This window comes from Musca vetustissima, unplaced genomic scaffold (genome assembly GCF_032173495.1).
Source record: "Musca vetustissima isolate MV318-11 ecotype Yass unplaced genomic scaffold, APGP_CSIRO_Mvet_v1 utg315798, whole genome shotgun sequence".
Lineage (NCBI taxonomy): Eukaryota > Metazoa > Arthropoda > Insecta > Diptera > Muscidae > Musca > Musca vetustissima.
The window spans coordinates 1-27,757 of record NW_026880769.1 but is presented as its reverse complement, the minus strand read 5'-3'; the positions used below and the strand labels follow the sequence as shown (position 1 = coordinate 27,757).

Below are 27,757 nucleotides of genomic sequence, written 5' to 3'. Positions count from 1 at the left end.
TCACATTTGGTGTGTCTTCTGTATTAGTTTCCATTTTTCAGAGTATATTTTTAGGCTGTTATTTTAACCAATGCACTATGTTTTTTTACGTTTATTTTGGCATAAACTCTAATTTTAAAGCTATTGAATTGAAATTTGGGTTGTATACATTTTTTATGCTCCCAAGATGACCTACCAATTTTCATATGATTTGGGGCATTATTTCATATAGCTGCCATATAGCCGATCTGACCGATTTGTCCCCACTTTTTTGTTTATAAAGCTATTGAAGTGAAATTTGGTTTGTATACATTTTTTATGCTCCCAAGATGACCTACCAATTTTCATATGATTTGGGGCACTATTTCATATAGCTGCCATATAGCCGATCTGGCCGATTTGCCCCAACTTTTTTGTTTATGAAGCTATTGAAGTGAAATTTAGTTTGTATAATTTTTTATGCTCCCAAGATGACCTACCATTTTGTGAAGCAACTTAGGAGGCTAATTTCCTTTTTAGCCTAGGTCCAGCATGTTCATAATTTAATTTTGGGCGACCTATTTTGTTTGGGGAAACATACTGCTCATCCATTACTATAATTATACTCTTACGGTTGAACTTTGGCAAATGCTTTTTTATATAATTAACAAAATCTTTAACTTCTTTCGATATCAAACGCATTTGGTCTTCATTTAAACTGATATTATTGATATTGTGTAACACATATTTCACAAGTGAATCTTCTGAGCGATTTTTGCTACTCCCAATTTCAATAAGCGCTGCATGGGCAAACACATGTATACCAGTAAAAAACACGAGTTGGCACAAAAAAGCACAAAAAAGGCTAGTTACTCATTAATTAACACACTTTTGTTAATAACTTGGCATTTACACCTTTTTGCAATGCCATTCACAAGTTACACTCCACGGAACAAAACTACAATTTATAGATTTTATATAATGTTATAAATAAACAAAACATTTCACAGTATTACAACAACAGACAAATATGACAAAAAGGGCATCTCGTCTTAATTTTACATACCTGCACTAACGTTTTCCATAATTACACATTTTAATTTTTTCAATTTTTTCAAATTACAAGCACTCGAACTTAGCTGATTTTTACCGCCAGTTGTACCAAAACAATGTGACTTTCAAACTGCTGACTTTCAAAGCTCGCCAGCAAAAAAGGGTTGCCACCCGCATTCATATTGAATGTTTTTATACCCTTCACTACACTGTGGTACAGGGTATTATGTTTTTGTGCATATGTTTGTAACAGGCAAAAGGAAACGAGATAGACACATGGTTCCTTTTAAGAATATGCATAGAATCACTTTCTAAGTCGATTTATGCATGTCCGTCCGTCTGTCTGTGCATGTTAAATTGTAAACAAAGTACAGGTCGCATTTATGATCCGAATTGGATGAAATTTGGCATAGGTCACGTATTCGGCCCAAGGACGAACCCTATTGAAATTGGGAAAAATCGGTTCAGATTTAGATATAGCTCCCATATATATATTTAACCGATTTAATGTAAACAGTCCCTATATATCTTTCGACTTGCACGAAATTTGGTACAGCCTAATCATTTAGGTCTAGAATTATGTCTGCCAAGTTTCGTGAAAATCGGGCCAGATTTAGATATAGCTTCCATATATAGTTTCGTCCGATTTCATGTAAATGGTGCACCAAAGTCCCTATATATCTTTCGATTTGCACGAAATTTGGCATAACGTACTGAATTAAGCCTAGAGAGATGTCTGCCAAGTTTCGAGAAAATCGGTCCAGATTGCTATATAGCTCCAATTTATATTGTTTCGTCCGATTTCATGTAAATGGTGCCCCAAAGTCCCAATATATCTTTCGATTTGAACGAAATTTGGCATAACGTACTGAATTAAGCCTAGAGTGATGTCTGCCAAGTTTCAAGAAAATCGGTCCAGATTTAGATATAGCTCCCATATATAGTTTCGTCCAATTTCATGTAAATGGTGCACCAAAGTCGCTATATATCTTTCGATTTGCACGAAATTTGGCATAACGTACTGAATTAGGTCCAGAATGATGTGTGTTAAATTTCCTGAAAATCGGTTCAGGTTTAGATATAGCTCCCATACATATTTTCGTCCGATTTTAGGTAAATATTGCACCAAAGTCCCTATATATCGTTAGATTTGCACGAAATTTGGCATAGCATACGGAATTAAGTCTAGAACGATGTGTGTAAAATTTCGTGAAAATCGGTTCAGATTTAGATATAGCTCCCATATATATTTTCGTCCGATTTTATGTAAATGGTGCAACAATGTCCCTATATATCCTTCGATTTGCACGAAATTTCGCATAGTATACTGAACTAAGTCTAGAACGATGTGTGTTAAATTTCGTGAAAATCGGTTCAGATTTAGATATAGCTCCCATATATATTTTTGTCCGATTTTGGATTTATAAGTAAATTTGGATTTATAAGTAAATAAAGAACTCAAAATGTGGCCGAATGCAAAAACCATACTGAAATAAGTGTAACCTATATTTCGCTTTAAATTTATTTACATTATTTTGTCCCATCGTAAGAAGCAACTCTATACCTGACCAAAATTTAGTATAGGTTGCAGAATGACATGTTTAATTTCATGTTAATGGTTCTTCAATAATGCGACGTCTGTTAGGATTCATCTGTTTAATATACCCACAGTGGTGAAGGGTATCATATAGTCGGCCCCGTCCGACTTTACTACTTTCCTTACTGGTTTTTCTAATATGGGTGTCTACATTTAGGAAATCAGTTACATTTCAAAATATGAAAACAAAAAAAAATTGACTTTATGCCAAAAAATCATACTTTTTACCCATAGTGCAATGTTCTGTTAGTCTTGATTTAGATTAGACGAGTTTACTTGCGGCAATTCTTGTCGTTCTCTTTTGAACTTGCTTCATGAGTTTATACAAGGCAATTCGGTTTCCAAAATATTTTTCTATTTGTTGTTTTTTCACATTTAAATCTATATAAAATGTCAACAAATACGAAATACACAAAACGAATTGCCAGAAAATTGTCGGTACGAGCAATTTTTTTTCATTTCTATTCCCCTTGCTCCTCTCTCCTACAAACAAAGACTTGCCGCAAGTAAACTCGCCTAATCTAAATTAAGACTTACTACATCTAGCAATTTCATACAAAATTGTGTAAAATATAAAGGCAAAATAGAACATAGTAGTGTATAAAACTACTCCCTTTATGGGAATGAAAGCCCTCGCTTCGTATTTCTGATAAGGAGAAATTCAAGGGACTGGCCAATTTTGTTCGTTATAGACGTAGTAGGATAGATATGATATTGGATAGCTTCAGCACTTTGGGTATATACTAAAGTTGTGCACCAGTGTAGTTGCATGTAGGGGAGACTGGGGCTCACATTGTACATCACTGGCTTTGATCCATAGGTATCCAATATTAAAATAAATTACTGTCGCAAAGTTTGAAATGTCTAGCTAATAAGCTTATTTTACAGTTTTTTGTAATATCTCTATTCCATTTCGTAAGTATTTCGTGTATAAATCTATTCAAATGTATATTCTTATAAAAAAAACATTAAAAATATAATGTTTTTAGAAGATTGATAGAAAAAAATGAAAAAAAATATAGTAAGTACCTTTGAGATACATTCGGCAGTACCATATTAGTTTCTTAATTTTTTGGGTTTTTTTTTAAAAATAATCCTTTAATGTGGTTCGAAATAACATACGTAAGAAAGAAATACGAAATTACATACGTAAGACCAAACGTACTTGTATTGACGAAAATGCGATAGAAAAAATGACGAAGATAACCCGGTAGGGGCACATTCGGCGAATTTTACTTTTTTTTGACAAAACTGTAAAAAGTTTTACCTAATACTAATTTATCATACGTTTTTTTTACTAGTTTTTATAGTTAAGTATCAGAGGACAATAACCAGGCATATAGTGTCTATGTGTCACAGATATTGAAAAAAGTTAAAATTTTTTTAGTAATCGACTTTAATTGACTTCTGCACATCTTCATGGCATGGAGAGGATTAAATTATCAACTATGTCGTTTGGAATGTTTTGGTTTTTTTATAATTTTGTATGCCCTGATGGTTTGCGTGGATATATCCAGTTGAACTATTCTTTCCCCACTACTCTATTCATTGTATACGGCTGACTTTAAACCGTTAACGAATTTCGATACAGCATATTATGCTGATGATACTGCACTCATCTCGCCCAACAAGCTAACCAGTGCCCTATTAAAGAAAATGGGGAGAAGTATGCAAGTATGTCACAATAATATATATATATATATATATATATTATAATTAACGAAGGGAAGACTCAATCCATTACTTTTCCTTTCATCAAGGCCACTATCCTGGTTCGACTAACTTTCCGGAACCATATTGAATATGCATGCGACAAGGCTACAACAACATTAGGATCACTAATGCCAATTATAGGTAGACGAATAAAAACTTATTGTATAAATGTATGATACGACCTATTTTATCTTACGGATCTCCAGTCTGGTATAAAGCTGTTAAATGCAATTTAAATAAAATGCAAATAGTGCAAAATAAATGTCTGAAAACAATATTTAACAAGCATTGGAGACATTCCACTCTAGCATTACACGCCGAAACCGGATACGAGAGTTTATCAGACTATATTAGTAGGATAAATTTAAACTTTTTTTACAAAAATCGAAAATCGCTCTTACCCACTTGTTAGAGAATGCATAGAATTAAAATAATCAAATTTACAAAATTCAACTTAAGAAATTATATGAAATACCAATTACATTTTTGAAAAAGCTTTTATCCTCTATTTATTTAATAATTTGAGTCGACTTAGAATTAACAAATGTACATGCAAAATTGCCAAATGTAAAAATATGATGTATTTAATAATATTATTTTAATGTTTGAATTTCCTTTATCGCAACTTAAATGAGATAAAGGAAATTCTCAATATTCTTGATATATAATATATCATAAAATAGAAATTTTTGTTCAGTAATTATTAGATGTAATATCTTTTTGATAGATCTCTTAAATTGTAACTATAATCATATGCATGCATACATGGATGAATAAAATTGAATTGACTTGTGCTGTGTTTGCTTGAAAAAGGTTTAGATGTAGCTAAGTAAATAGTGCAACTCCTACATAGAACTTTGTACAGTTGAATGTAGGGGAGACGGGGGCACATTCGGCACTTTTTTAGAGCTCTATCTATATCTTAGTACATATTCAACAAATTTAAAAAATGTATGGTTGGATCTTGTCGTCTGATACTTAATTATAAAAACTAGTACCAAAAACACATTCGGCACCAAAGTTATATCCTGGTAATTATCACACATCAGTCTGGTTGGAATTCAGATCCTCTAAAGGTTCTATTTTGTTTTAATATCCGACTCAATGTTAGACTTTTAAGACTATATTTTCTAGTGACGGGTGTTGACACCTCAAGGTCACGCACCATCAGAAATAGATTTTTTCTATCGCATTTTCGACAATACAAGACCGTTTGGTCTTATATATAATTTCGAACTACATTAAAGGATTATTTTTAAAGACAAACTCTAAAACATTTTAAGGAAATAATATTGCACTATCTGCATATGGCCGAATGTGCCCCACATCAAAATGCCGAATCTACGCCGAAGGTACTTTTTGTAGTTTTTTTTTTATTTTTTCTACCAATCTTCTAAAAACATTATGCACATTGTAATTAACTACTTTTTAATAATACTGCATTAAAAATTGAAAAGTTTTATACACGAAATACTTACGAATTACGAATACTGAATTAAGCCTAGAGAGATGTCTGCCAAGTTTCGAGAAAATCGGTCCAGATTGCTATATAGCTCCAATTTATATTGTTTCGTCCGATTTCATGTAAATGGTGCCCCAAAGTCCCAATATATCTTTCGATTTGAACGAAATTTGGCATAACGTACTGAATTAAGCCTAGAGTGATGTCTGCCAAGTTTCAAGAAAATCGGTCCAGATTTAGATATAGCTCCCATATATAGTTTCGTCCAATTTCATGTAAATGGTGCACCAAAGTCGCTATATATCTTTCGATTTGCACGAAATTTGGCATAACGTACTGAATTAGGTCCAGAATGATGTGTGTTAAATTTCCTGAAAATCGGTTCAGGTTTAGATATAGCTCCCATACATATTTTCGTCCGATTTTAGGTAAATATTGCACCAAAGTCCCTATATATCGTTAGATTTGCACGAAATTTGGCATAGCATACGGAATTAAGTCTAGAACGATGTGTGTAAAATTTCGTGAAAATCGGTTCAGATTTAGATATAGCTCCCATATATATTTTCGTCCGATTTTATGTAAATGGTGCAACAATGTCCCTATATATCCTTCGATTTGCACGAAATTTCGCATAGTATACTGAACTAAGTCTAGAACGATGTGTGTTAAATTTCGTGAAAATCGGTTCAGATTTAGATATAGCTCCCATATATATTTTTGTCCGATTTTGGATTTATAAGTAAATTTGGATTTATAAGTAAATAAAGAACTCAAAATGTGGCCGAATGCAAAAACCATACTGAAATAAGTGTAACCTATATTTCGCTTTAAATTTATTTACATTATTTTGTCCCATCGTAAGAAGCAACTCTATACCTGACCAAAATTTAGTATAGGTTGCAGAATGACATGTTTAATTTCATGTTAATGGTTCTTCAATAATGCGACGTCTGTTAGGATTCATCTGTTTAATATACCCACAGTGGTGAAGGGTATCATATAGTCGGCCCCGTCCGACTTTACTACTTTCCTTACTGGTTTTTCTAATATGGGTGTCTACATTTAGGAAATCAGTTACATTTCAAAATATGAAAACAAAAAAAAATTGACTTTATGCCAAAAAATCATACTTTTTACCCATAGTGCAATGTTCTGTTAGTCTTGATTTAGATTAGACGAGTTTACTTGCGGCAATTCTTGTCGTTCTCTTTTGAACTTGCTTCATGAGTTTATACAAGGCAATTCGGTTTCCAAAATATTTTTCTATTTGTTGTTTTTTCACATTTAAATCTATATAAAATGTCAACAAATACGAAATACACAAAACGAATTGCCAGAAAATTGTCGGTACGAGCAATTTTTTTTCATTTCTATTCCCCTTGCTCCTCTCTCCTACAAACAAAGACTTGCCGCAAGTAAACTCGCCTAATCTAAATTAAGACTTACTACATCTAGCAATTTCATACAAAATTGTGTAAAATATAAAGGCAAAATAGAACATAGTAGTGTATAAAACTACTCCCTTTATGGGAATGAAAGCCCTCGCTTCGTATTTCTGATAAGGAGAAATTCAAGGGACTGGCCAATTTTGTTCGTTATAGACGTAGTAGGATAGATATGATATTGGATAGCTTCAGCACTTTGGGTATATACTAAAGTTGTGCACCAGTGTAGTTGCATGTAGGGGAGACTGGGGCTCACATTGTACATCACTGGCTTTGATCCATAGGTATCCAATATTAAAATAAATTACTGTCGCAAAGTTTGAAATGTCTAGCTAATAAGCTTATTTTACAGTTTTTTGTAATATCTCTATTCCATTTCGTAAGTATTTCGTGTATAAATCTATTCAAATGTATATTCTTATAAAAAAAACATTAAAAATATAATGTTTTTAGAAGATTGATAGAAAAAAATGAAAAAAAATATAGTAAGTACCTTTGAGATACATTCGGCAGTACCATATTAGTTTCTTAATTTTTTGGGTTTTTTTTTAAAAATAATCCTTTAATGTGGTTCGAAATAACATACGTAAGAAAGAAATACGAAATTACATACGTAAGACCAAACGTACTTGTATTGACGAAAATGCGATAGAAAAAATGACGAAGATAACCCGGTAGGGGCACATTCGGCGAATTTTACTTTTTTTTGACAAAACTGTAAAAAGTTTTACCTAATACTAATTTATCATACGTTTTTTTTACTAGTTTTTATAGTTAAGTATCAGAGGACAATAACCAGGCATATAGTGTCTATGTGTCACAGATATTGAAAAAAGTTAAAATTTTTTTAGTAATCGACTTTAATTGACTTCTGCACATCTTCATGGCATGGAGAGGATTAAATTATCAACTATGTCGTTTGGAATGTTTTGGTTTTTTTATAATTTTGTATGCCCTGATGGTTTGCGTGGATATATCCAGTTGAACTATTCTTTCCCCACTACTCTATTCATTGTATACGGCTGACTTTAAACCGTTAACGAATTTCGATACAGCATATTATGCTGATGATACTGCACTCATCTCGCCCAACAAGCTAACCAGTGCCCTATTAAAGAAAATGGGGAGAAGTATGCAAGTATGTCACAATAATATATATATATATATATATATATTATAATTAACGAAGGGAAGACTCAATCCATTACTTTTCCTTTCATCAAGGCCACTATCCTGGTTCGACTAACTTTCCGGAACCATATTGAATATGCATGCGACAAGGCTACAACAACATTAGGATCACTAATGCCAATTATAGGTAGACGAATAAAAACTTATTGTATAAATGTATGATACGACCTATTTTATCTTACGGATCTCCAGTCTGGTATAAAGCTGTTAAATGCAATTTAAATAAAATGCAAATAGTGCAAAATAAATGTCTGAAAACAATATTTAACAAGCATTGGAGACATTCCACTCTAGCATTACACGCCGAAACCGGATACGAGAGTTTATCAGACTATATTAGTAGGATAAATTTAAACTTTTTTTACAAAAATCGAAAATCGCTCTTACCCACTTGTTAGAGAATGCATAGAATTAAAATAATCAAATTTACAAAATTCAACTTAAGAAATTATATGAAATACCAATTACATTTTTGAAAAAGCTTTTATCCTCTATTTATTTAATAATTTGAGTCGACTTAGAATTAACAAATGTACATGCAAAATTGCCAAATGTAAAAATATGATGTATTTAATAATATTATTTTAATGTTTGAATTTCCTTTATCGCAACTTAAATGAGATAAAGGAAATTCTCAATATTCTTGATATATAATATATCATAAAATAGAAATTTTTGTTCAGTAATTATTAGATGTAATATCTTTTTGATAGATCTCTTAAATTGTAACTATAATCATATGCATGCATACATGGATGAATAAAATTGAATTGACTTGTGCTGTGTTTGCTTGAAAAAGGTTTAGATGTAGCTAAGTAAATAGTGCAACTCCTACATAGAACTTTGTACAGTTGAATGTAGGGGAGACGGGGGCACATTCGGCACTTTTTTAGAGCTCTATCTATATCTTAGTACATATTCAACAAATTTAAAAAATGTATGGTTGGATCTTGTCGTCTGATACTTAATTATAAAAACTAGTACCAAAAACACATTCGGCACCAAAGTTATATCCTGGTAATTATCACACATCAGTCTGGTTGGAATTCAGATCCTCTAAAGGTTCTATTTTGTTTTAATATCCGACTCAATGTTAGACTTTTAAGACTATATTTTCTAGTGACGGGTGTTGACACCTCAAGGTCACGCACCATCAGAAATAGATTTTTTCTATCGCATTTTCGACAATACAAGACCGTTTGGTCTTATATATAATTTCGAACTACATTAAAGGATTATTTTTAAAGACAAACTCTAAAACATTTTAAGGAAATAATATTGCACTATCTGCATATGGCCGAATGTGCCCCACATCAAAATGCCGAATCTACGCCGAAGGTACTTTTTGTAGTTTTTTTTTTATTTTTTCTACCAATCTTCTAAAAACATTATGCACATTGTAATTAACTACTTTTTAATAATACTGCATTAAAAATTGAAAAGTTTTATACACGAAATACTTACGAAAGGGAAATATTACAAAAACATCTGTAAAAAGATTCCAATTTTTGCGACAGTTATTTCTTTTGATGTTCGATACCGAAGCTAGAGATGTACAGTCAGAGCTTCATGTCGCGATTGCCAAACGTGCCCCGATACCGAAGATGCCCCAGTTCCCCCTACATGTCAAACGATACATGCGATTACGTCTACAATTATTTTTTAAGATTAACATTGATTTATCGATCGCCTCTTGTATATATTTAAATGATGTAGTGTATTATATAGTCGGTCATGTTCGACTTTTGTCGTTTTAATACAAATTTTAAATTTAATGGGTGGATGGATTCTCTAAAAACAAAACGTTTCTTACAATTGCATAGCATCAAACAATTCAATGAATGACTTATTTGAGTTATTACGCATCTGCATATTTTTAAATATATTACTCATTATATTCCATCAGATTAAGAGTTCTATTTGGATGCCTTGTGTTTGTGAGTAAAAGCTCAAATCTGTGGTTCCGAGGTAATTAGTTATTGTGAGAAATATGACATAGGAGAACTGAAAAATCATATTTGCATTACTCTAAAAATTATGATAATGAGTTGTCTATACCCTACACATCTTTGGTCGATCTACATGACAAATCACATTGCTTTACTATTTGTTAATGCAATTCATACTCCAGTGGAAAATTTAATATTTTAGTATGATAATATTTTAGTATGAAACACTATTTTCAAATCAATACTCAATTGCCATAGCATAGGAAACAAGTTTGAAATCTCACTCTCTTCAAATCAGCGTTGTTGTAGGTCAGTTTCAAAACGACTTTGTTTGGCATGCAAATCTGTCGAATATAAAAAATAATTAAATAAGCTGTGGTTGAGTAGAAATATGACTCGCTCAACTCAGTTACTCAGCTACTTTAAACGGCACATGATTAAGTTATTTGATTTTTGATTTCTTTGACAGTTGTTGTGTGGAAGAATATCTACAGAATATTAGAAAAACAATGGAGTTGAACATTTGAAAGTGAACACGTTATAAATGGGTCTATATAGTTTTCTTTGGAAATGCTTTGTGCTATGGTGTTGTGGTGAGCGAAAATTACCATCGGAACCAAGTGTGAAATCAATAACCGATTTAAAGAGCTCACCTCTTGTCATCCACTTCGAGAATGTTCGTAAATTTATGAATGAATCGGTTAACCCATGCGATAATTTTTACGATTTTGCTTGTGGAAATTGGAGATCGTATTATCCGGCAAATCAAAGTGTAAAACACACACGAATGTTTGATGAACTTAATAAAGATTTCGATAGGAGGCTTATTGAACTTCTCAATAATGAAGAGGTGGGGAACTGGACGGATGCGGAGCGTAAAATAAAAACATTTTATTCTTCATGTGTGAATTCAGCAACGGGTGCAACGAGTTTATATATCAAAGAAAAATTTAAAGAAATTTCAAGTGAATTTGGTTTGTTCCCCTATCACTCAAAATTTCTCAGTGAAAGGAAAGAGCAAGAATTCGATTGGCTGAAGACAGTGGCCAAAATTTCCCACACCTATGGCTTTAATATTATTTTTGGGTTTTCCGTAAAACCCGATGCCAAAGATCATACCTCGCACAATTTAATTTTAGGCGGTGAGAAATTTCAACTCCACCACCACCAACGTTTGAGACATGAATATGAAGAAATTCTAAAATATATAAATTTCCATCCCGAGACTGCAAATGGTGTTGCATGGCAAATTATTGATTTTGAATCATCACTACTGCAAGCAAATCATTATGGAGCCCAAAGTCCAGTCAGCGGTTCTGTGGACAGTATTCACAATAAATATTTCCCCCAAATGGATATTAAAAGGTTCCTGAACATCTCTTTTGGTTATGTACCTGCCGGAATTGTATGGCTTGAAAATCCCGGATATTTGGATAATCTAATAAAAACTTTAAAATTCACACCCAAAAAGTTGGTGATGAACTACATCGTTACAAAATTACTTCATCATTTCTGGTTGGACTTGGGACATCAACACCTTGGTCAAATGGAATTATGTGTCAAGGTGGCAAAAGAGAAATTTCCACACATTCTAAGTCAAATGTTTATCAAATCCAATACTGAGATAGAAGAAAAAATAAAAGGCATTGAACGATTATGGGCTCAGTTAAAATCATCTTTACAAAGGATATTGGAATCTAAGAGACCCACATGGTTTGATGTAAACACTCGACAAATGGCAACAGACAAGTTGCACTCAATGACCATACAGGTGGCCACATATGAACATCACAATTTTGAAAACGAATATCGCTGGCAGTCATTTAACCCAAACGATTATATAGAGAACTTAAGGACTCTTCGCTCATTTGAAGCTTTCAGGAAACGCCAGCTATTATACCAAAAACCCCAACACGAACACGTTTCATTGGATCTGAGGACCCCTGTGTATGTGATATCTTCAAACTCAATTATTGTACCAGTTTCAATTCTTAACTCCCAATTCTTGTGGTCATCTTCGAATCCGAATGTGATGAACCTGGCCCATTTGGGATTTTGCATAGCTCACGAAATTATGCATGCCTTCAGTGGCGAAGGTCGTAACTACAATCAAGAGGGTAATTTTTACAAATATTGGAATACGTTTGCTGAACACAAATACAACGAGTTGGAGTCTTGTCTAGTCGAACAGTATGGAAATTACACGGGAAAACCCAGCTTTCTATCAAAACTCCACAAACCAGATCATAAACAAGATGAGAATGTCGCAGACAATGCAGGTATTGTATTGGCCTATGAGACGTTCAAGAAGGACAGCAATTATGAATTGGATGTGGCTTTTAAATATACGCATGATCAATTGTTTTTTATTAACTATGCTCAATTGTGGTGTGCGGATACTTGGCAAAAGGAAAATATGGAGGGTATTGTAGCATCCGGTCGCCATGCTCACGATGAATTACGGGTGTTAGTACCGCTCCAGAATTTTGATGAATTTTCCAAAGTATTTAAATGTTCCAAAGGTAGTGCTATGAATCCTTATCATAAATGTAAGTTTTGGTAAATTTGTTAAATAAATACAATTTTGTTATCTATTTATGTAAATTGTAAATTAGTTTTTATTTGATAGTGTTGAGAAGGTAACAGCATATACTGTAGTTGTCCAAAATAGGCGGTCAAATAAATTGAAATAATAATAAACATATAAAAATAATGTTAGCAGCATTATATGAGGTTATGCCTACTTCGGGAGGGATATCAATAGAATGTTAGAATATGGATTTACATACTTTTATTTTGATATATTCTGTGCTATGTTAATGTATTTGACCAATGCAGCGACGTAGCCAGATAGTGGGCATCCCGTAATTTTTTTCACAGTAAATTTATGTTTGCCACAGCGATGTTTTATTTTGCATATCTGTGTATTGACATATATAATAATTTTTTATCCAAATTATATCTATTTTGGTAGAAAAACGTGCTCTATCTCCCCAAAATAACGAAACGGGCTATCCTAAAAAGTGAACCAATATTAATAATTTTGGGTGGGAAGAGGTGTGTATGTATACAGAATTTATTGAAATATTTACATATAAAAAAGTTTTATTGACAAAAAAAAAGTGTTAAATTGAGAATATATCAATAAAACGTTAAAATATCAATTTTTCGCCTTTCAGGAATTAACTAAAATCATATGAGCAACATTTTGGTAGAATATGGCGAGGATGAAAAATCTCAACTTGTGATAATTGGAGTCCGGTTCAATAAATTAGACTTTGAAGGAAGAAATGTCGTTGAAAAGATTCCTCGTTCGGTTTTACTGAAGAAATGTACTCTGCAAAAAATACATACAATAACTGTAAATGAAGATATGATGTTTCCAAGTTTAATAGGGTAGCCAGCAAAAAATTATCACGCCATATCTTCAAAATTGGACATAAGACCCCTTCTGGGGTTTTATACACTCACCAAGATCGCCATAGGAATTTTCCACAAACCAAAAACTCTCTCACAATCATCGATCTGTGAGCTGGCTGGTATCATGGTGCAAAATCCAAGCTTGGATTTGTCATAAATTTGTACGTTTCTGAGGAATTGCTTCGCACAAACGGCACATAAGTTCATGGTAGTATTTCTTATTGACCTTACGATTATCCAAAATCATTTTCTTCACTGCTTTTATATTTTCATCGGTCGCGCTTTTGGTATTTTAAAGCTTTCAACCAAATTTGCCAAACTAATTAAAATTATTTGTCATTTCAAACAGCATTAATCTTCAAAATTTAGGAAATAGACTGTACTTTCAAATCAAATGTTAAAAGTTCGTCTCGGCCAGACTAATTTCTATATATACATGTATGTATATATACCTGACCAAAATAAAGCAACTGAAATAACAAAGTGAAAATTGACCTGTAGCTTTTTTAAAAATAATGTTTTTTTGATAAATAAATAGGTAATTTATTTACTTTTAAAAACAAACATTTTTTTTAAATTATTTTGAAAAAAAAACCAGTAAGGAAAGTAGTAAAGTCGGACGGGGTCGACTATATGATACCCATCACCACTTTGGGTATATTCAACAGATGAATCCTAACAGACGTCGAATTTTTGAAGGACCATTAAATTGGTCAGGGTTGCTTCTTAGAATGGGACAAAATTCTGTAAATTAATATAAACCTATATCGAAATCTAAACCGATTTCATCGAAACATGTCACAAGCTAAGTTATACTAATTTCAGTATGTTTTGTGCATATCGGCCACATTTTGAGTCCTTGGTACATAATGCACTTCAAATCGATTTCAAAACTTTCCACACGCTAGGTTATATTGTGCAAAACTTTATAGCAAACGGCCTAAATTTGGGTCTTTGGTGCATCTAAACCGATTTCAACTAAACCTGCCACACGTTATGTTCCACTTCACTTCATTGCACTTCATTATGTTGCACTTCACTACGTAGTGCAACATTTTTTGCCGATTGGACCCACCTTGGTGAAGCATTTATATCCAACTTCTATGTTATACTAACTTCAGTATGTTGTGCAAAATTTGTGTCAATTGGACGAAAATGTATATGTAGAAGCTACATCAAAATCTGAACCGTTTTCAATTAGACTAGCCAGAGATTTACTACAGGTCATTGTACAAAATTGGGTGGTAATCGGACAAACTTTGGTTCTTTAGCGCACAATTTACATAAAATCGGAAGAAAAAATATATAGGAACTATATCTAAATCTGAACCAATCTTCACGAAACTTAACACACATCAATCTAGACATAATTCAGTGCCCTATACCAAATTTCGTGCAAATCAAAACATATATAGGACTTTGGTACACCATTTACATTAAATCGGTCGAAAATATATATGGGAGCTATATCTAAATCTGGACCGATTTTCAGGAAACTTAACACACATGATTTTAGACCTAATTCATTACGCTATGCCAAATTTCGTGCAAATCGGACGAAAATATACATGGGAGCTATATCTAAATCTGGACCGATTTTCAGGAAACATAACCCGCATCATTCTAGACCTAATTCAGTACGCTGTGCCAAATTTCATGCAAATTGAAAGAAATATAGGGACTTTGGTACACCATTTACGTTAAATCGGACGAAAATATATATGGGAGCTATATCTAAATCTGAACCGACTTTTCCCAATTTCAATAGGCTTCTTCCTTGGGCCAAATAAGTGACCTGTGCCAAATTTCATCCAATTCCGATCATAAATGCGACCTGTACTTTGTTTACAATTTAACATGGACAGACAGACGGGCAGCTAATTTTGTTACTAATCAACAGCATAACCATTATTTTTGACTACGGCAGCACGCCTCAATCAATAAAATGCTTAATTTGATCCTTGAATGTACTATTTCTCCCATTCTGAACCTTTAGGAAGAGGTTATGTTTATTTGTTTGGGTATCCTTTTTGATTTTGATATCTCCAAAGATTTGTCTATAGAGTGAAGATCTAATGATTATGTTGGCCATTATAAAAATCTGATTGTTGACTACCGCAATTAATTTTTGACATGTTTCGCTGTATGTTTGAGATTATCGACAATCAAAAACATCCAAATAGGGGGTATTTTTTCAGCGATCCATTACTTCATAAATCTCGTAAATAGATCAAACTCCACAAAAAGAAAAACAGACAAATACCATTATTGACCCTCCTCCATGTTCCCAGTACCCTTGAATACTGAGGCTTGAACCGTTCAATTTTTATCTTCTCACGATATTTTTTGTTCCTGAGCCTTTGATATTAAACGTTAATTCATCCGAGAACAAAATATGTCTCCTCTGAGTCGGACCTCAATTAATATGAACTTTGTCATAGGTATTCTGGCTTTACAATTCTTTTCAGAAATATAAGAATTCTTTTGATAGTTCTCGGGCATGTAGGCATGCTGCTATAGCCTGTCCACGCGCTGTTCTCGAGGTTATATCCATCGATAACCCTCTTACCAATTCTGTTGAAGTTTTAAATGTTCTTTTTCTTTTTACTGCTATGACAAACAAACCGATATTCTTTTGCAGAGAGAAATCACTGATTTATTCATGGAATATTTCTCCGAAATAATTTTCTGTGATAAATTATTTTCACAATCACTGGTAATTAGCTGTTTTATCGGTATTCTGTATTTGTTTTTAAACATTATATAAGTCAAAATTGAAAACAGAAAATTATCTGTAAGAATCAAAATAGGTGTAATAACTAAAACATTGTAATTATAACGGTAAAGATAACTAAAATATCAGAGCTCATCTGTTTATACAGTAGAGTCGCCTTAGTTTTGACAACATACTTTCTAACCTCCACCACAACAGGTATGAGTGGTGTTAAAAATCAGCTTCTTTTTATTGGATTTCCAAACATAGTTTATAACAAAGATTATTCAAAACACGAAATTTTCATTGATTATAACATAAAACGTTCTTCACATGTATGCCAGTGTTTTTCGCATTACTTTCTCTCCATCTGCACTTGTTGAAAGACATAAATGAGCCAAAAATGTAAATGACTTAAAAATAAGTTCGGTCTTGATAGCTGCCACAGTTCTTGGTTATTGGAATATGGATGACAGTCAAAATGTTCTGCAAGAACCGATCGTTTGTGATATTTTTGCTTCTAATTAACATGCAGGTCATCTGCAATTCCGACACCAATGAAGTTCAGAAATTAAAGACAATGTCCGATTTTCTTAAAAGTTCTTGCCAGTGTTTATCGCAATGGCAATGTGAATGTTGTTCGCAAATCGACAAAGATCGGCTGAATATTCATCAGAAATGTAAGTATAAAGTAAAAAGAAACTAAAATAATTCAAACTTAACGAAATATTGTTACAGATGTATTGATTACTAATTTTTTTTTTGTTTTTTCTTCGTTTTTTAGTGTGCCTCGACTGGCTTGTAACTTCTCGAACATGGATGGTTCAAGTAAATCTTCGCCTAAATGACAGAGCTTTATACACAAATGAGTTTCCTGCCTGGCAAATACCACCGTTTTGTTTTCCCATCAGTCCGCAACTGTTCTTAACGGGATGTCTTCAAGTGCATAGTTTGGGCCATCACAACTTCAACACCCTGCATGCTTGCGGTAATGTCACCATCAATGTCATAACATTTAACCTTATCAATTGGCCAATTGGTTGCGTGGATGTTGGTAGTTCGGGTGTGCAATTGGTGGAACCGAATCATGATGTGTTTAAGGTAATTGAGGAAAATAGTCCAGGTGTTTAGTTTGTATGTAAAATGAGATAATTAATTTAATTTTGCATTTGTTTGTGTGTGTGTTTTTTAAAAAAATTATGTTAAAACTAAATAAGAAAATGATTGTTCAAATGGTAAATTCCAGAATTCCTTTTTCTTTTGTTAAAACTTATTAAAAGTCATTAGAATAAAGTCATTAACCACAATTAGAAATGTCGTTAAGTTCCACCGTTAAGTTCAAAACACTTACATACATTACAAATTGTTTGTCAGGAGGTTTGATTGTTTTTCTAGAAACGCGCTTTTTGCTCTTTTATATCATCTATCGTATCAAAACGGCTTCCTTTAATTGGTGACTTCAGTTTTGTCATGAAGGGTGATTTCACAATTCTGTGCATTTCAAAATCGAAGGACACATTTAAACACGTCTAACTTTTTTTCCAAAAACAATATGACAGTCCGAAATCAGTAAGTAAAGTTCAAAAGTCGGATGGGGCCGACTATATGATATCCTTCATCACTTTGGATACATACAAGATATGCTAGAGTAACATCGGGTAATGTGGACCATGCGTCAAATGTGGACCACCCCCCATATCTAAGAAAGTGCTTGAAATATGTCAATGCAGCCTTGATAAATATTTTCCTTATTAGTGAAAACAAACATCAAAATTGTTTTTTAATAAATAATTGCAATGTTGAAAATGTAGCTCTGATAAAAGTGCGATTTGAACATTTTTTAGCACAATAGTCGAACGTTTTTTGCAAAATAATCGAACACTTTGTTTTTCTCGAATATAAAGAAGTTATGTGGTTTTTCTTGTTCTCTTTAACAAATATATACGTTTGGCTGTAATTACAATCTGCGATTTTTAATTTTTATTCATTTTTGAAGCCGATAATTATTTCTAAATAAAAATATTCAATGTCGGGTAATGTGGACCACTATAAAAAGTGGGACCTTTTCATGAGGACGAGTTCGGAACGTGGGTGCATTTAATATTCGAGGAGGTATTCTATCCTCTGAAAACTCGATATGCGAAATTACAGGTGCTTCGGACCTTCAAAATACCGCAAATGGGACGGTACCATTAAATGGGGGCTATTCCAAAACGTGAACCCATATATTTTTACCTTCATTGTTACCCAAGAGTGTAATAAATTGAAATTTATCACAGCCAAACCACAACCTACCTTTAACTTACTGATACTCATTACCCACACATACTGGTCCACATTACACGCCAAGAAATTTTTATTTGCAGCTTTTGGTTTTTTGAAATATAATGCAATAACATTTTTATAGACAAATATACATAATTTTTGACCTGGAATATATTTAGCCAACAAATCTACTATGCTGTGAAAACAATTTGTTTTCAATTTTTACCGTTGGTACGCCCACAATATCAAAAAAAAAAAAAAAAAAAAAAATAATATGTACAATATATATACAGACATATAGTCTTTAGAGGGCCATTGAAATGAAATCGGACGAAATTATATATGAGAGCTATATCTAAATCTAAACCGATTTCAACAATACTTCATAGACTTCAAACTGGACTTAATTCAGTAGGCTGTCCAAATTGGGTCTCAATCGGAAGAATATATGGGCTTTGGTGCACCATTTCCATAAAATCGGACGAAACTATATATGGGAGCTATATCTAAAACTGAACCGATTTCCACAAATCTTCGTATAAATCAGTTTGGACCTTATTCAGTACGCTGTTCAAATTTTTGTTTGAATCGGGCAAATAGTGGGTGTTTAGTGAACCATTTCGATAAAATCGGCCGAAAATAAATATAGGAGCTATATCTAAATCTGAACCAATTTCAAAAAAACTTCACAGACTTAAAACTGGACTTACTTCAGTAGGCTGTGCAAAATTGCGTCTCAATTGGAAAAATATATGGGGTTTAGTGCACTATTTCTATAAAATCGGAGGAAACTATATATGGGAGCTATATCTAAATCTGAACCGATTTCCACAAAACTTCGTATACATCAATGTGGACTTAATTCAGTACGTTGTACAAAATGTTGTTTAAATCGGTCAAATATTGGGTGTTTGGTGCACCTTTTTCATAAAATCGGACGAAACTATATATGCGAGCTATATCTTAATCTGAAACTATATATGCGAGCTATATCTTAATCTGAACCGATTTAAAAAAAAACTTCGCGGATATGAAACTGGACATAAGTTAGTACGCAGTGCAAAATTTTGTTTGATTCGGACAAATATTGGGAGTTTGGTGCACAATTTACCAAAGATCGGACGAAACTATATATGGAAGCTATATCTAAATCTGAACTGATTTTCCAAAATTGCGTATACATCAATATGGATTTAATTCACTACGCTGTACAAAATTTTGTTTCAATCGGACAAATATTGGGTGTTTGGTGAACCATTTAGATAAAATCGGACAAAAATATATATGAGAGCTATATCTTGGGTTCGTCTTTCGGCCAAATAAGTGAGCTGTGCCAAATTTCATCTAAATCGGGCCATAAATGCGACCACTGTGAGGTACCCTTCAAAAAAATCTGATATTCCCAACAAATATAACAGACAACTGTACCAAGAGGAAAAATGTACGAACATCAAAAGGGTGAAAATGACGATGTTATTTAATCATGTATGTATGTGTGAAAATCGTTTGTCATCTGCACTCAAAGCTAGAACGATCGAAGCAGGCGAAGTCGAATTGTGATGATCGGTTTACAAAGACGTGGAAATGCGGTCCCAATATTTCTTGTGACCACACAAATTTATAAAAACTCACAAAATAGTAGTGTGGGGTTTAGTTATTGAATACTCCTCAAAATATGCCTTACTTTATAATGGCGTTTGTTAAACTGTTCTCAGTATACATTTGGGAATAGTTTTTTTATTTTAAATTTAAGTTATTTAAAATAAATTAATAAGCTCCTAAAAATATGCTGTAGTTTAGTGTTTTTGTTCACAGTATGATACCTTTCATGACACAATGAATAGGTAGTCCATTTAGCGCAGCTGATGATTTGATTAACTGTCAAAGTGCATAATGAATACATGAATTCGATGTGCAGTGTTGCCAACCATTTGAAATATTATATGGGAAAATTTGACAGATAATCGAGACAAAAACAACGGTTTTTGTTTTGATACATCACCTTATTATTGCACCATGATACCTTTCACCACTTTGGTTATATAAAAGACATGTTCGTAAGATTTTTATTGCAAAGAGCATTGCAAGACCATTGACATCTATTGGTGAATCGACTTCAGTTAATCCATAACAATGTTTAAAATTTGTCAGAAACAGACAGACGCACGGATTGACATGCATAAATCGAAACAGAAAGTGATTCTATGGATATTCTCAAAAAGGAACCATGTGTCTATCTCTTCTCCTTTTGCCTGTTTCAAACATATGCACAGAGACATAATACCCTGTACCGAAGTATTGTGAAGAGTATAATGATATATCGCAATAATATGTCTCCTGAAGACCAATAAACGTATTTCCCTAGTTGGTAAAACACTTATTTAAACAAAAATTGATGAAAGCTGCCATATCCGGAAATTGTTATATTCTGAGCACATTTTACAACCGAATTGGTTGTAATTCTACTAGACGTCTTGTGCGTTGATACCATCAGCTTTGTCCTCTCGCCATTTACTGTCAGTCCCATTTTGGCAGGATCCTTTTCAATTCGTTCAAACGCTCGCAATGTTAGACCCATTATGTCGATGTCATCGGCGTTTGGTGTATAGAGTCCCATTTTTGGTCACCTTTGCATCTCGTATGACAAACTGTCAACTTGTCTGAATCGTTCTATATTGAAGGGCTCCGAGGGTTCCTTTCCGACTTTACCTGCTGAGCCACTTTATCCTGCATAGCCATATTAATTTTGAAGGAATGCCGTCACTTTGTAGTCATCGAATAAGTGGAATGTGTCGATGTACTTTTCCAGAATTTGTTGCAGTGTGAAAATCAACCGCGTTGATAAGATCCAATAATATCAAGAATATAAAGGATGAAAAAAAAAATAAGAAAGACTCGGGAGGATATTATAAAAATTTCCACATTTGATTTGACTGTCATTTCAAAGATAACCTGCAATATCTGCGAACAATTTTAGGGCCGTCTGTAAAAAAACGTCAATCCATAACTTAAAAACGTGATCTATTGCGAATTTCCCCTTTTAGATTCTTAATAAATCCTCTGAGCAACTTCCCAGAGCCATGAGCTCCCCTGCAGGGAATCCAATGGGATATTGGTATAGCAAATAAAATTAGTTGGCAGTAGATTTTTATGATAGTGGGCCGTTTGGGTATGGTGTTACTTTTTCTGAATAGGGCTACAAAAATCCTAAACGATTCAACTATTCAGGTATTGGGCTCACCATCCCAACTGCAAGTTTTCCCAGGATACCGGGAGAAGTCTGTATAAACTTGATGATAAAAAATATTTATTTCTCATTACGATTTCGGAAAAAATACGGAGAAATAAAAAGCAATGGTCCAAAACTTAAATACTTCTGAAATTCGTACCGTTTTTAAGGAAAAAATAAAAACACAATTTATTTTTAATATATATTTTTATTGATTGTTTATTATTATTTTTCGCCAGAGTATAAAAGATATTCAGATGCATTTTTAAGCTTTGTTTGTTATTATTATTGTAATGATTAATATTATTTTTATTATAGAGATATATTTACAAAATATGAGAGTTCAATTCTTGGGCCAATCAGTTAGTCGATTGAAAGCATTGAAAGGATTTAATCCAATCGTCGTCGTCATCTTCGAAGCCATCATCGTCATTATGATTATTAATTGTTAATTGTTAAATTATCTTAAATCTCTGCCTGCCTCTGTTTTTTTTTTCTTCGCTTATCCACTCAATGTAGAAGATATCTTAACGAAAAAGAAATAGCAAAACAAATAATAATAAGAAAAGAAAGAATAATAGTAATAAAAAATAAACAAATAACGAAACGAAAATCTAATTGGGGTTATATAAAGAAATGCATTTTTAGCATCTTATTTTTTATCAAAAATAAAATTAGTTTAGGGAGTTTAAAAAATACAAAAACAAAACAAAATATAGAATCGTAATAATTAGAATTATATAGACACCCGGTGGACCTGGACCCATAATTCACAAAAATTATTTAAAAAAAAAAAACAGATAAAATAGAAAAAAGTTAATACAAAACAGATAATAAGATTATGCACAGAAAAAAAAAAATAATAATAAAAAAATAAAATACATAAACTTAACAATAAGTCGATAATTATAGTTATAGGTTTTAATAATTAATTAACATAAGATAATAATCACACACATTCACATAGATGATCCATTTATCAGATCGATCGATTGCTTGATTCATTGTCACATACACAGAAAATAATAAAAATTAAAAAAATAATAATAAAATAAATCATAGAATACTCAATACGCACTCTAAACTCTAAAGCCATTCAATATAATATGTAGTTGTTTCTTTTTGTTGCTGTTATTGTTGTTACATATCGGGCGTCTCCACTTGACACTTGTCACACACGTTGTAGGATACATTCCGGATCTTCATAGCGATACTTTTGCCAACATCATCTGACTGTCTGCATTCTCAATACGACTTGGATTGTGGTTACATTTTGGAATTTCGGGATTCTGGTCCTCATCATAATTATAAATATAAAATATCGTTTGTTGTTGTTGCTGGTGTAGTAGTAGATGTCGCCTGTATTAGGGATGGTCATTGGACATGGAGGAATTCTTGAAGGCCAGTTGATGAACGACGGCCTCATTGTTGCTAACATAAAATGCCGAATTCCTCTTGACCTCGATTTTGCTGTTGTTGGTGTTCGTGTTGGCCGAATCGCCCACAATCACTTTACACATGACCATCTTGACTTCGGCTAAGAAGTCGGACAGGTAGCATCATGTGGGTCGGGGCGGTGCATTTTGGCTCTTACGATGCGTGGGTGGTGGTGGTGGCGCACTACGCATACGTGGCACAGGCTTGACATCCAGCGGTTTTGGCAACGGTGGCTTCATCAAATGGGACCTCTGATCGGAGAATGTTGCCATATCGCTGCCAACACCACCACCAACACTACTACCCATGCTTGACGTTGTTGATTGTCGATTGTTGGCGAGTTGTTTAGTGGTCGTTTCGTTTTCTGAGCCATAGGATTTAGGCGTTAATTTCGGTTGGGTTGTAATAACACTGGCATTGTTATTGGCATTTTGCATATCTAAGAGTTTTTTACCCTTCAACGCTGATATCTCATCATCGCCGTCGGATGATACGGAATCATAGGGTGAGGGTGAACGTGAATGGGTCGAGTATGTCTCATCGTCTTCTTGCTCATTCTCCTGTATCATGGTGCGAAATTCTTGTATAGAATCATTGAGGGCCCACAGTTGTGAGAGTAGGGTGAGATCCAATTGGCGAAGTCCAAACTGGAAGAGAGAAAGAGAGCGAGAAAATATAAATTAGAAATCATAGTTACATGTGTAAAAGATATAAATAACATATTTTGAATTTGGATAATTGAAAATGAATACATAAGTAAAAACGTTTTATACATTGTTTAGGACATTCATAAATGCCGGCTATGCTATGGTAAATGTTTGGTAGGTAAGATAACCAATTTATAGCCAATTTGGTTGTAAATCGTGCCCAAACCCCGCAAAAGAGCGAATAATAGGCGGTACCGTTAATTGAGGGCTATCCTAAAATTATAGCGTTATTGATAATATTTTGTGGAAAAAATTTGCTACCCAATGAGAATTCAAGGTACCAATTTGGTTGAAAAAACATGTCCAAACTCCCCAATACCAAATAATAGGGGATACAGTTATGTGGGGGCTATCCTATACTTTTGGAACAAGCCCCATATTACCATTACTTTCTGTACAAGTGAGATTGTTGTAATTTGACATTTCAGGTTCTCAGATTATCGATATAGTTCAAAATGTCGAGGGAAATAGCGTTGTCTCATTTGCTCAGGAGATATTTCGCTATATTTCACATCTTCTCCATAGACGTTTAACTGCTGTAAACCAGTAAGGGAAGTTCAAATGTCGGGCGGGGCCGATTTTGGGGACATTCAAGAGATGCTCATATGTACAATATCCAGTATATAGAAAAGATATAGCATATTTGTAAGACCATTGAAATGGAATCTGACGAAATTGACTTTGTGAAGTACATAGATATTTGAACTAAATTAAAACAACCCGTAAACCTACCACTCTGAAATTTATGAAAAATTTTATGTCAATAATTAGAATGAAATCAAGCAAAATATATATGGGAGCTATAAATAAATGGACGTATTTGAGCAGCCTTGACATCCATCATTTGGTATGCCGAGCACAGTGGGCTATCCAAAATTTATCTCGACACAAAATCCTATACACGTTATTCTAGGTTTCATTTGGTACGTTGTGCACTAATTCGTCCTAATCGAAACAGACTTTAGCTATTTGGTACACCATTTAGATGAAGTCGGATGAAAATATATATCGAGTGGTGCACCACTTACATAAAATGGGACTAATGAATATATGTGAGCTATATTTAAATTTCAAACTTAACAAAAAACATTCTAGACCGCTGTTCCACGGTGCACCATTTACATAAAATCGGACGAAAACATATATGGGAGCTATATATAAATCAGAAGTTATTTCAACAACCTGTAGGAACTTCAATACGTTGTGCAAAATTTTGTTTGAATCGGACAAATATTGGCCGAGTGGTGCTCGATGGGGGCTATATCTAAATCCGAACGGACTCCAACAAAACTTTGCATACATCATTTTGGCAGTATGGTGCTCCATTTACCTAAAATCGGACGAAACTATATATGGGAGCTATATCTAAATCTAACCCGATTGTCTCCAATTGCAATAGGGTTCGTCCTTGTGCTAGATAAGTGACCTGTTCAAAATTGCATCCAAATCGAATCATAAATCCGACCTGTATTTTGTTCACAAAATATATATGGAAGGACAGACATGGATAGACCGACTCAGAGAGTGATTTTATGCATATTCTTAAAATGAACTATGGGTCTATCTCGATTATTTCTGTCTGTTACAAACATATGCGGTGAAGGATATAAAAAGCTCAAGCTTCCCAATAGAAACTGATAGATAAACGCGCACCAAATTCGGTCTATTGATACCTCTGCTAATATATTACTCTGACCGTATAACATTGGTATAAAAAAACATCCGTCCTAAGTCCGTTATATAGTGGATATAATAAAAAAATTAACCTACACCGAAACATTTTCTAACGACTTGCTCCGAGAATTTTTCCCAAAATATTTTGTCCGAAAATCTTCAAAATAATAAGCTTATGGAGCTATAACTACAACCGATATGAACATTCCTTATTCACTGAGAACTGCTGATAAAACATTCACATATCGAAATGGAGAGTATTTAATTCAATTGTCAATTTATAAAATTTATAAGTCATAAATACAGAAAATTTCTCTTCGACGATTGATAGACAGCTATGACCTAACAGCAATTTGTATATTTTTTCCACCCAGCCTCACATCACATCTTTTATCTACATACATATCTACATTTGACGTTTGCCGTTAGAATGCTGCGCATGCGGCATTCTGGTCCTTTGTTATTATACGACTTTTCACGTCTACTCCCATGTTTCTTTTTAGAATCGACAATTCGCGCCTCTTTTGCGGCATATTCGAATGATTCGTTTGATTTAATTAAATTTAAATGAGCTGTTGTTTGATTGTAAAATTAAACATTACAATATTTCTTCCGCATTGGCGGTTGTGACAAGGCATTGCCTGCCTCCATGGAAATATGCTGAGATTTCCTTCTTTTTTTGTTTAGCTTTCTTTACATGTCTCCAGAATTGTTCAACAAGCCAAGCACTCGGATTTTAAACGCTTTGATGTAAAGAACGCAAGAAAATTTCAATCTGCGGTCTCAACATGAATGGGGAGATGAAATGAAGACCCGTAAACATTTTTAACCGTTGTCACCGCAGCTTTAATCAGCAGAAGTACAACAAAATTCTAAAGCAGATGCAACATAAGATACTGCTTGATTTCCCTTTGGTGAGGATGTCTTTGCATTTAAATATAGCTAATACCATTTTAATTTAGAATGGAACTGTTAACGACCCTTGTCAAATCTAAATCCAAGAGGTTTACATTAAAAGAATAAGTAAAACTTAAGACACGAGGATACTAATTACCTCCTTATAGCATAAACCTTTTAGAGAAATAATACTTCAAAAATAATTAAAATATGCTAACCTTTAAATGTCTCGAAATAGTAACAAAATAACCAACCCATTGGCATTGAATGTCATCACAAAATGTGTTGTCAATGAAAAAGTGCTTTTTGTCCACTAGTCACATGACATTCTGACCACACAACAATTTTGCAACATAATGTATTAATTAAGCAATAACAATTACATAATAATATTAGATATTGGTTATTTCCAATGGCTAGAACAAATAGCCATGGCTACAAAGAAATCAAAAGACGCATACACACACAGACACACACACACACATAGAAATGTGCCTGCCTTGAATGGCCAATAAATCTAGCCAAAGGCAAAAAGCACAAAACAATTGAAACGAATACTCAAACACGACAGACACAATGACAAATCAACAAGAACAACAATGAAATCCAAAATCAATAGAATTTAATCGGATTGAAATTCTAAAACATAAAAAAACTGGTCACCATTGTCGCCCTTCCTGCTAATTGAATGAAAACGAAAAGTAAAGGCCTAAAAAACGGTAACATTCAAAATTACAGATTGAGATTGAAATAAATAGAAAAAACGTGTATTAGAATTGAAAAAAAAAAACAAATCGCTTAAAAATTGTTACAACAGTAAAAATAAGTAGTTGGAAGTAATTTATGAATGTTGGGAATTGTTTATAATAAGTAATAACATTAGGATGTAATGACAGAAACAAATTTAAAAAAATCAATGCAAAACAATTTAATTGTTGCTTTTTTATAATTGGGCTATGATGATTGTTTTTTATTTTAAATTTTCTTATTTTTTTAATACATGCCACTTTATGAGACGTTGTAATTCTTCTTCTCACAGATTTT

The 27,757-nt window shown here is 33.2% G+C and overlaps 2 protein-coding genes across 2 annotated transcripts; one reads left to right on the top strand and one right to left on the bottom strand.

The window, feature by feature from the left end:
* Positions 1-11,158: 11,158 nt before the first annotated feature.
* Positions 11,159-17,635, top strand: LOC133326590 (endothelin-converting enzyme 1-like). Its single transcript, XM_061535219.1, has 2 exons — positions 11,159-12,920; positions 17,289-17,635. The coding sequence occupies exons 1-2, from the start codon at positions 11,159-11,161 to the stop codon at positions 17,633-17,635; spliced, it is 2,109 nt and encodes a 702-aa protein (XP_061391203.1).
* A 5,922-nt stretch (positions 17,636-23,557) lies between these two features.
* On the bottom strand, positions 23,558-26,388 carry LOC133326592 (uncharacterized; the record flags this gene model as incomplete). Its single annotated transcript, XM_061535220.1, has 2 exons — positions 23,558-24,082; positions 26,219-26,388. Coding segments are annotated over 2 exons (695 nt in total), but the record flags the coding sequence as incomplete, so codon positions are not given.
* Between the last annotated feature and the right edge of the window lie 1,369 nt (positions 26,389-27,757).

Bases quoted from the DNA above. Each gene is read 5' to 3' on its own strand.
- LOC133326590 (XM_061535219.1), top strand. From the start codon at position 11,159: ATGTTTGATGAACTTAATAAAGATTTCGATAGGAGGCTTATTGAACTT. The intron at 12,921-17,288 runs GTAAGTTTTGGT...TTCGTTTTTTAG, and splicing joins TATGAATCCTTATCATAAAT to TGTGCCTCGACTGGCTTGTA.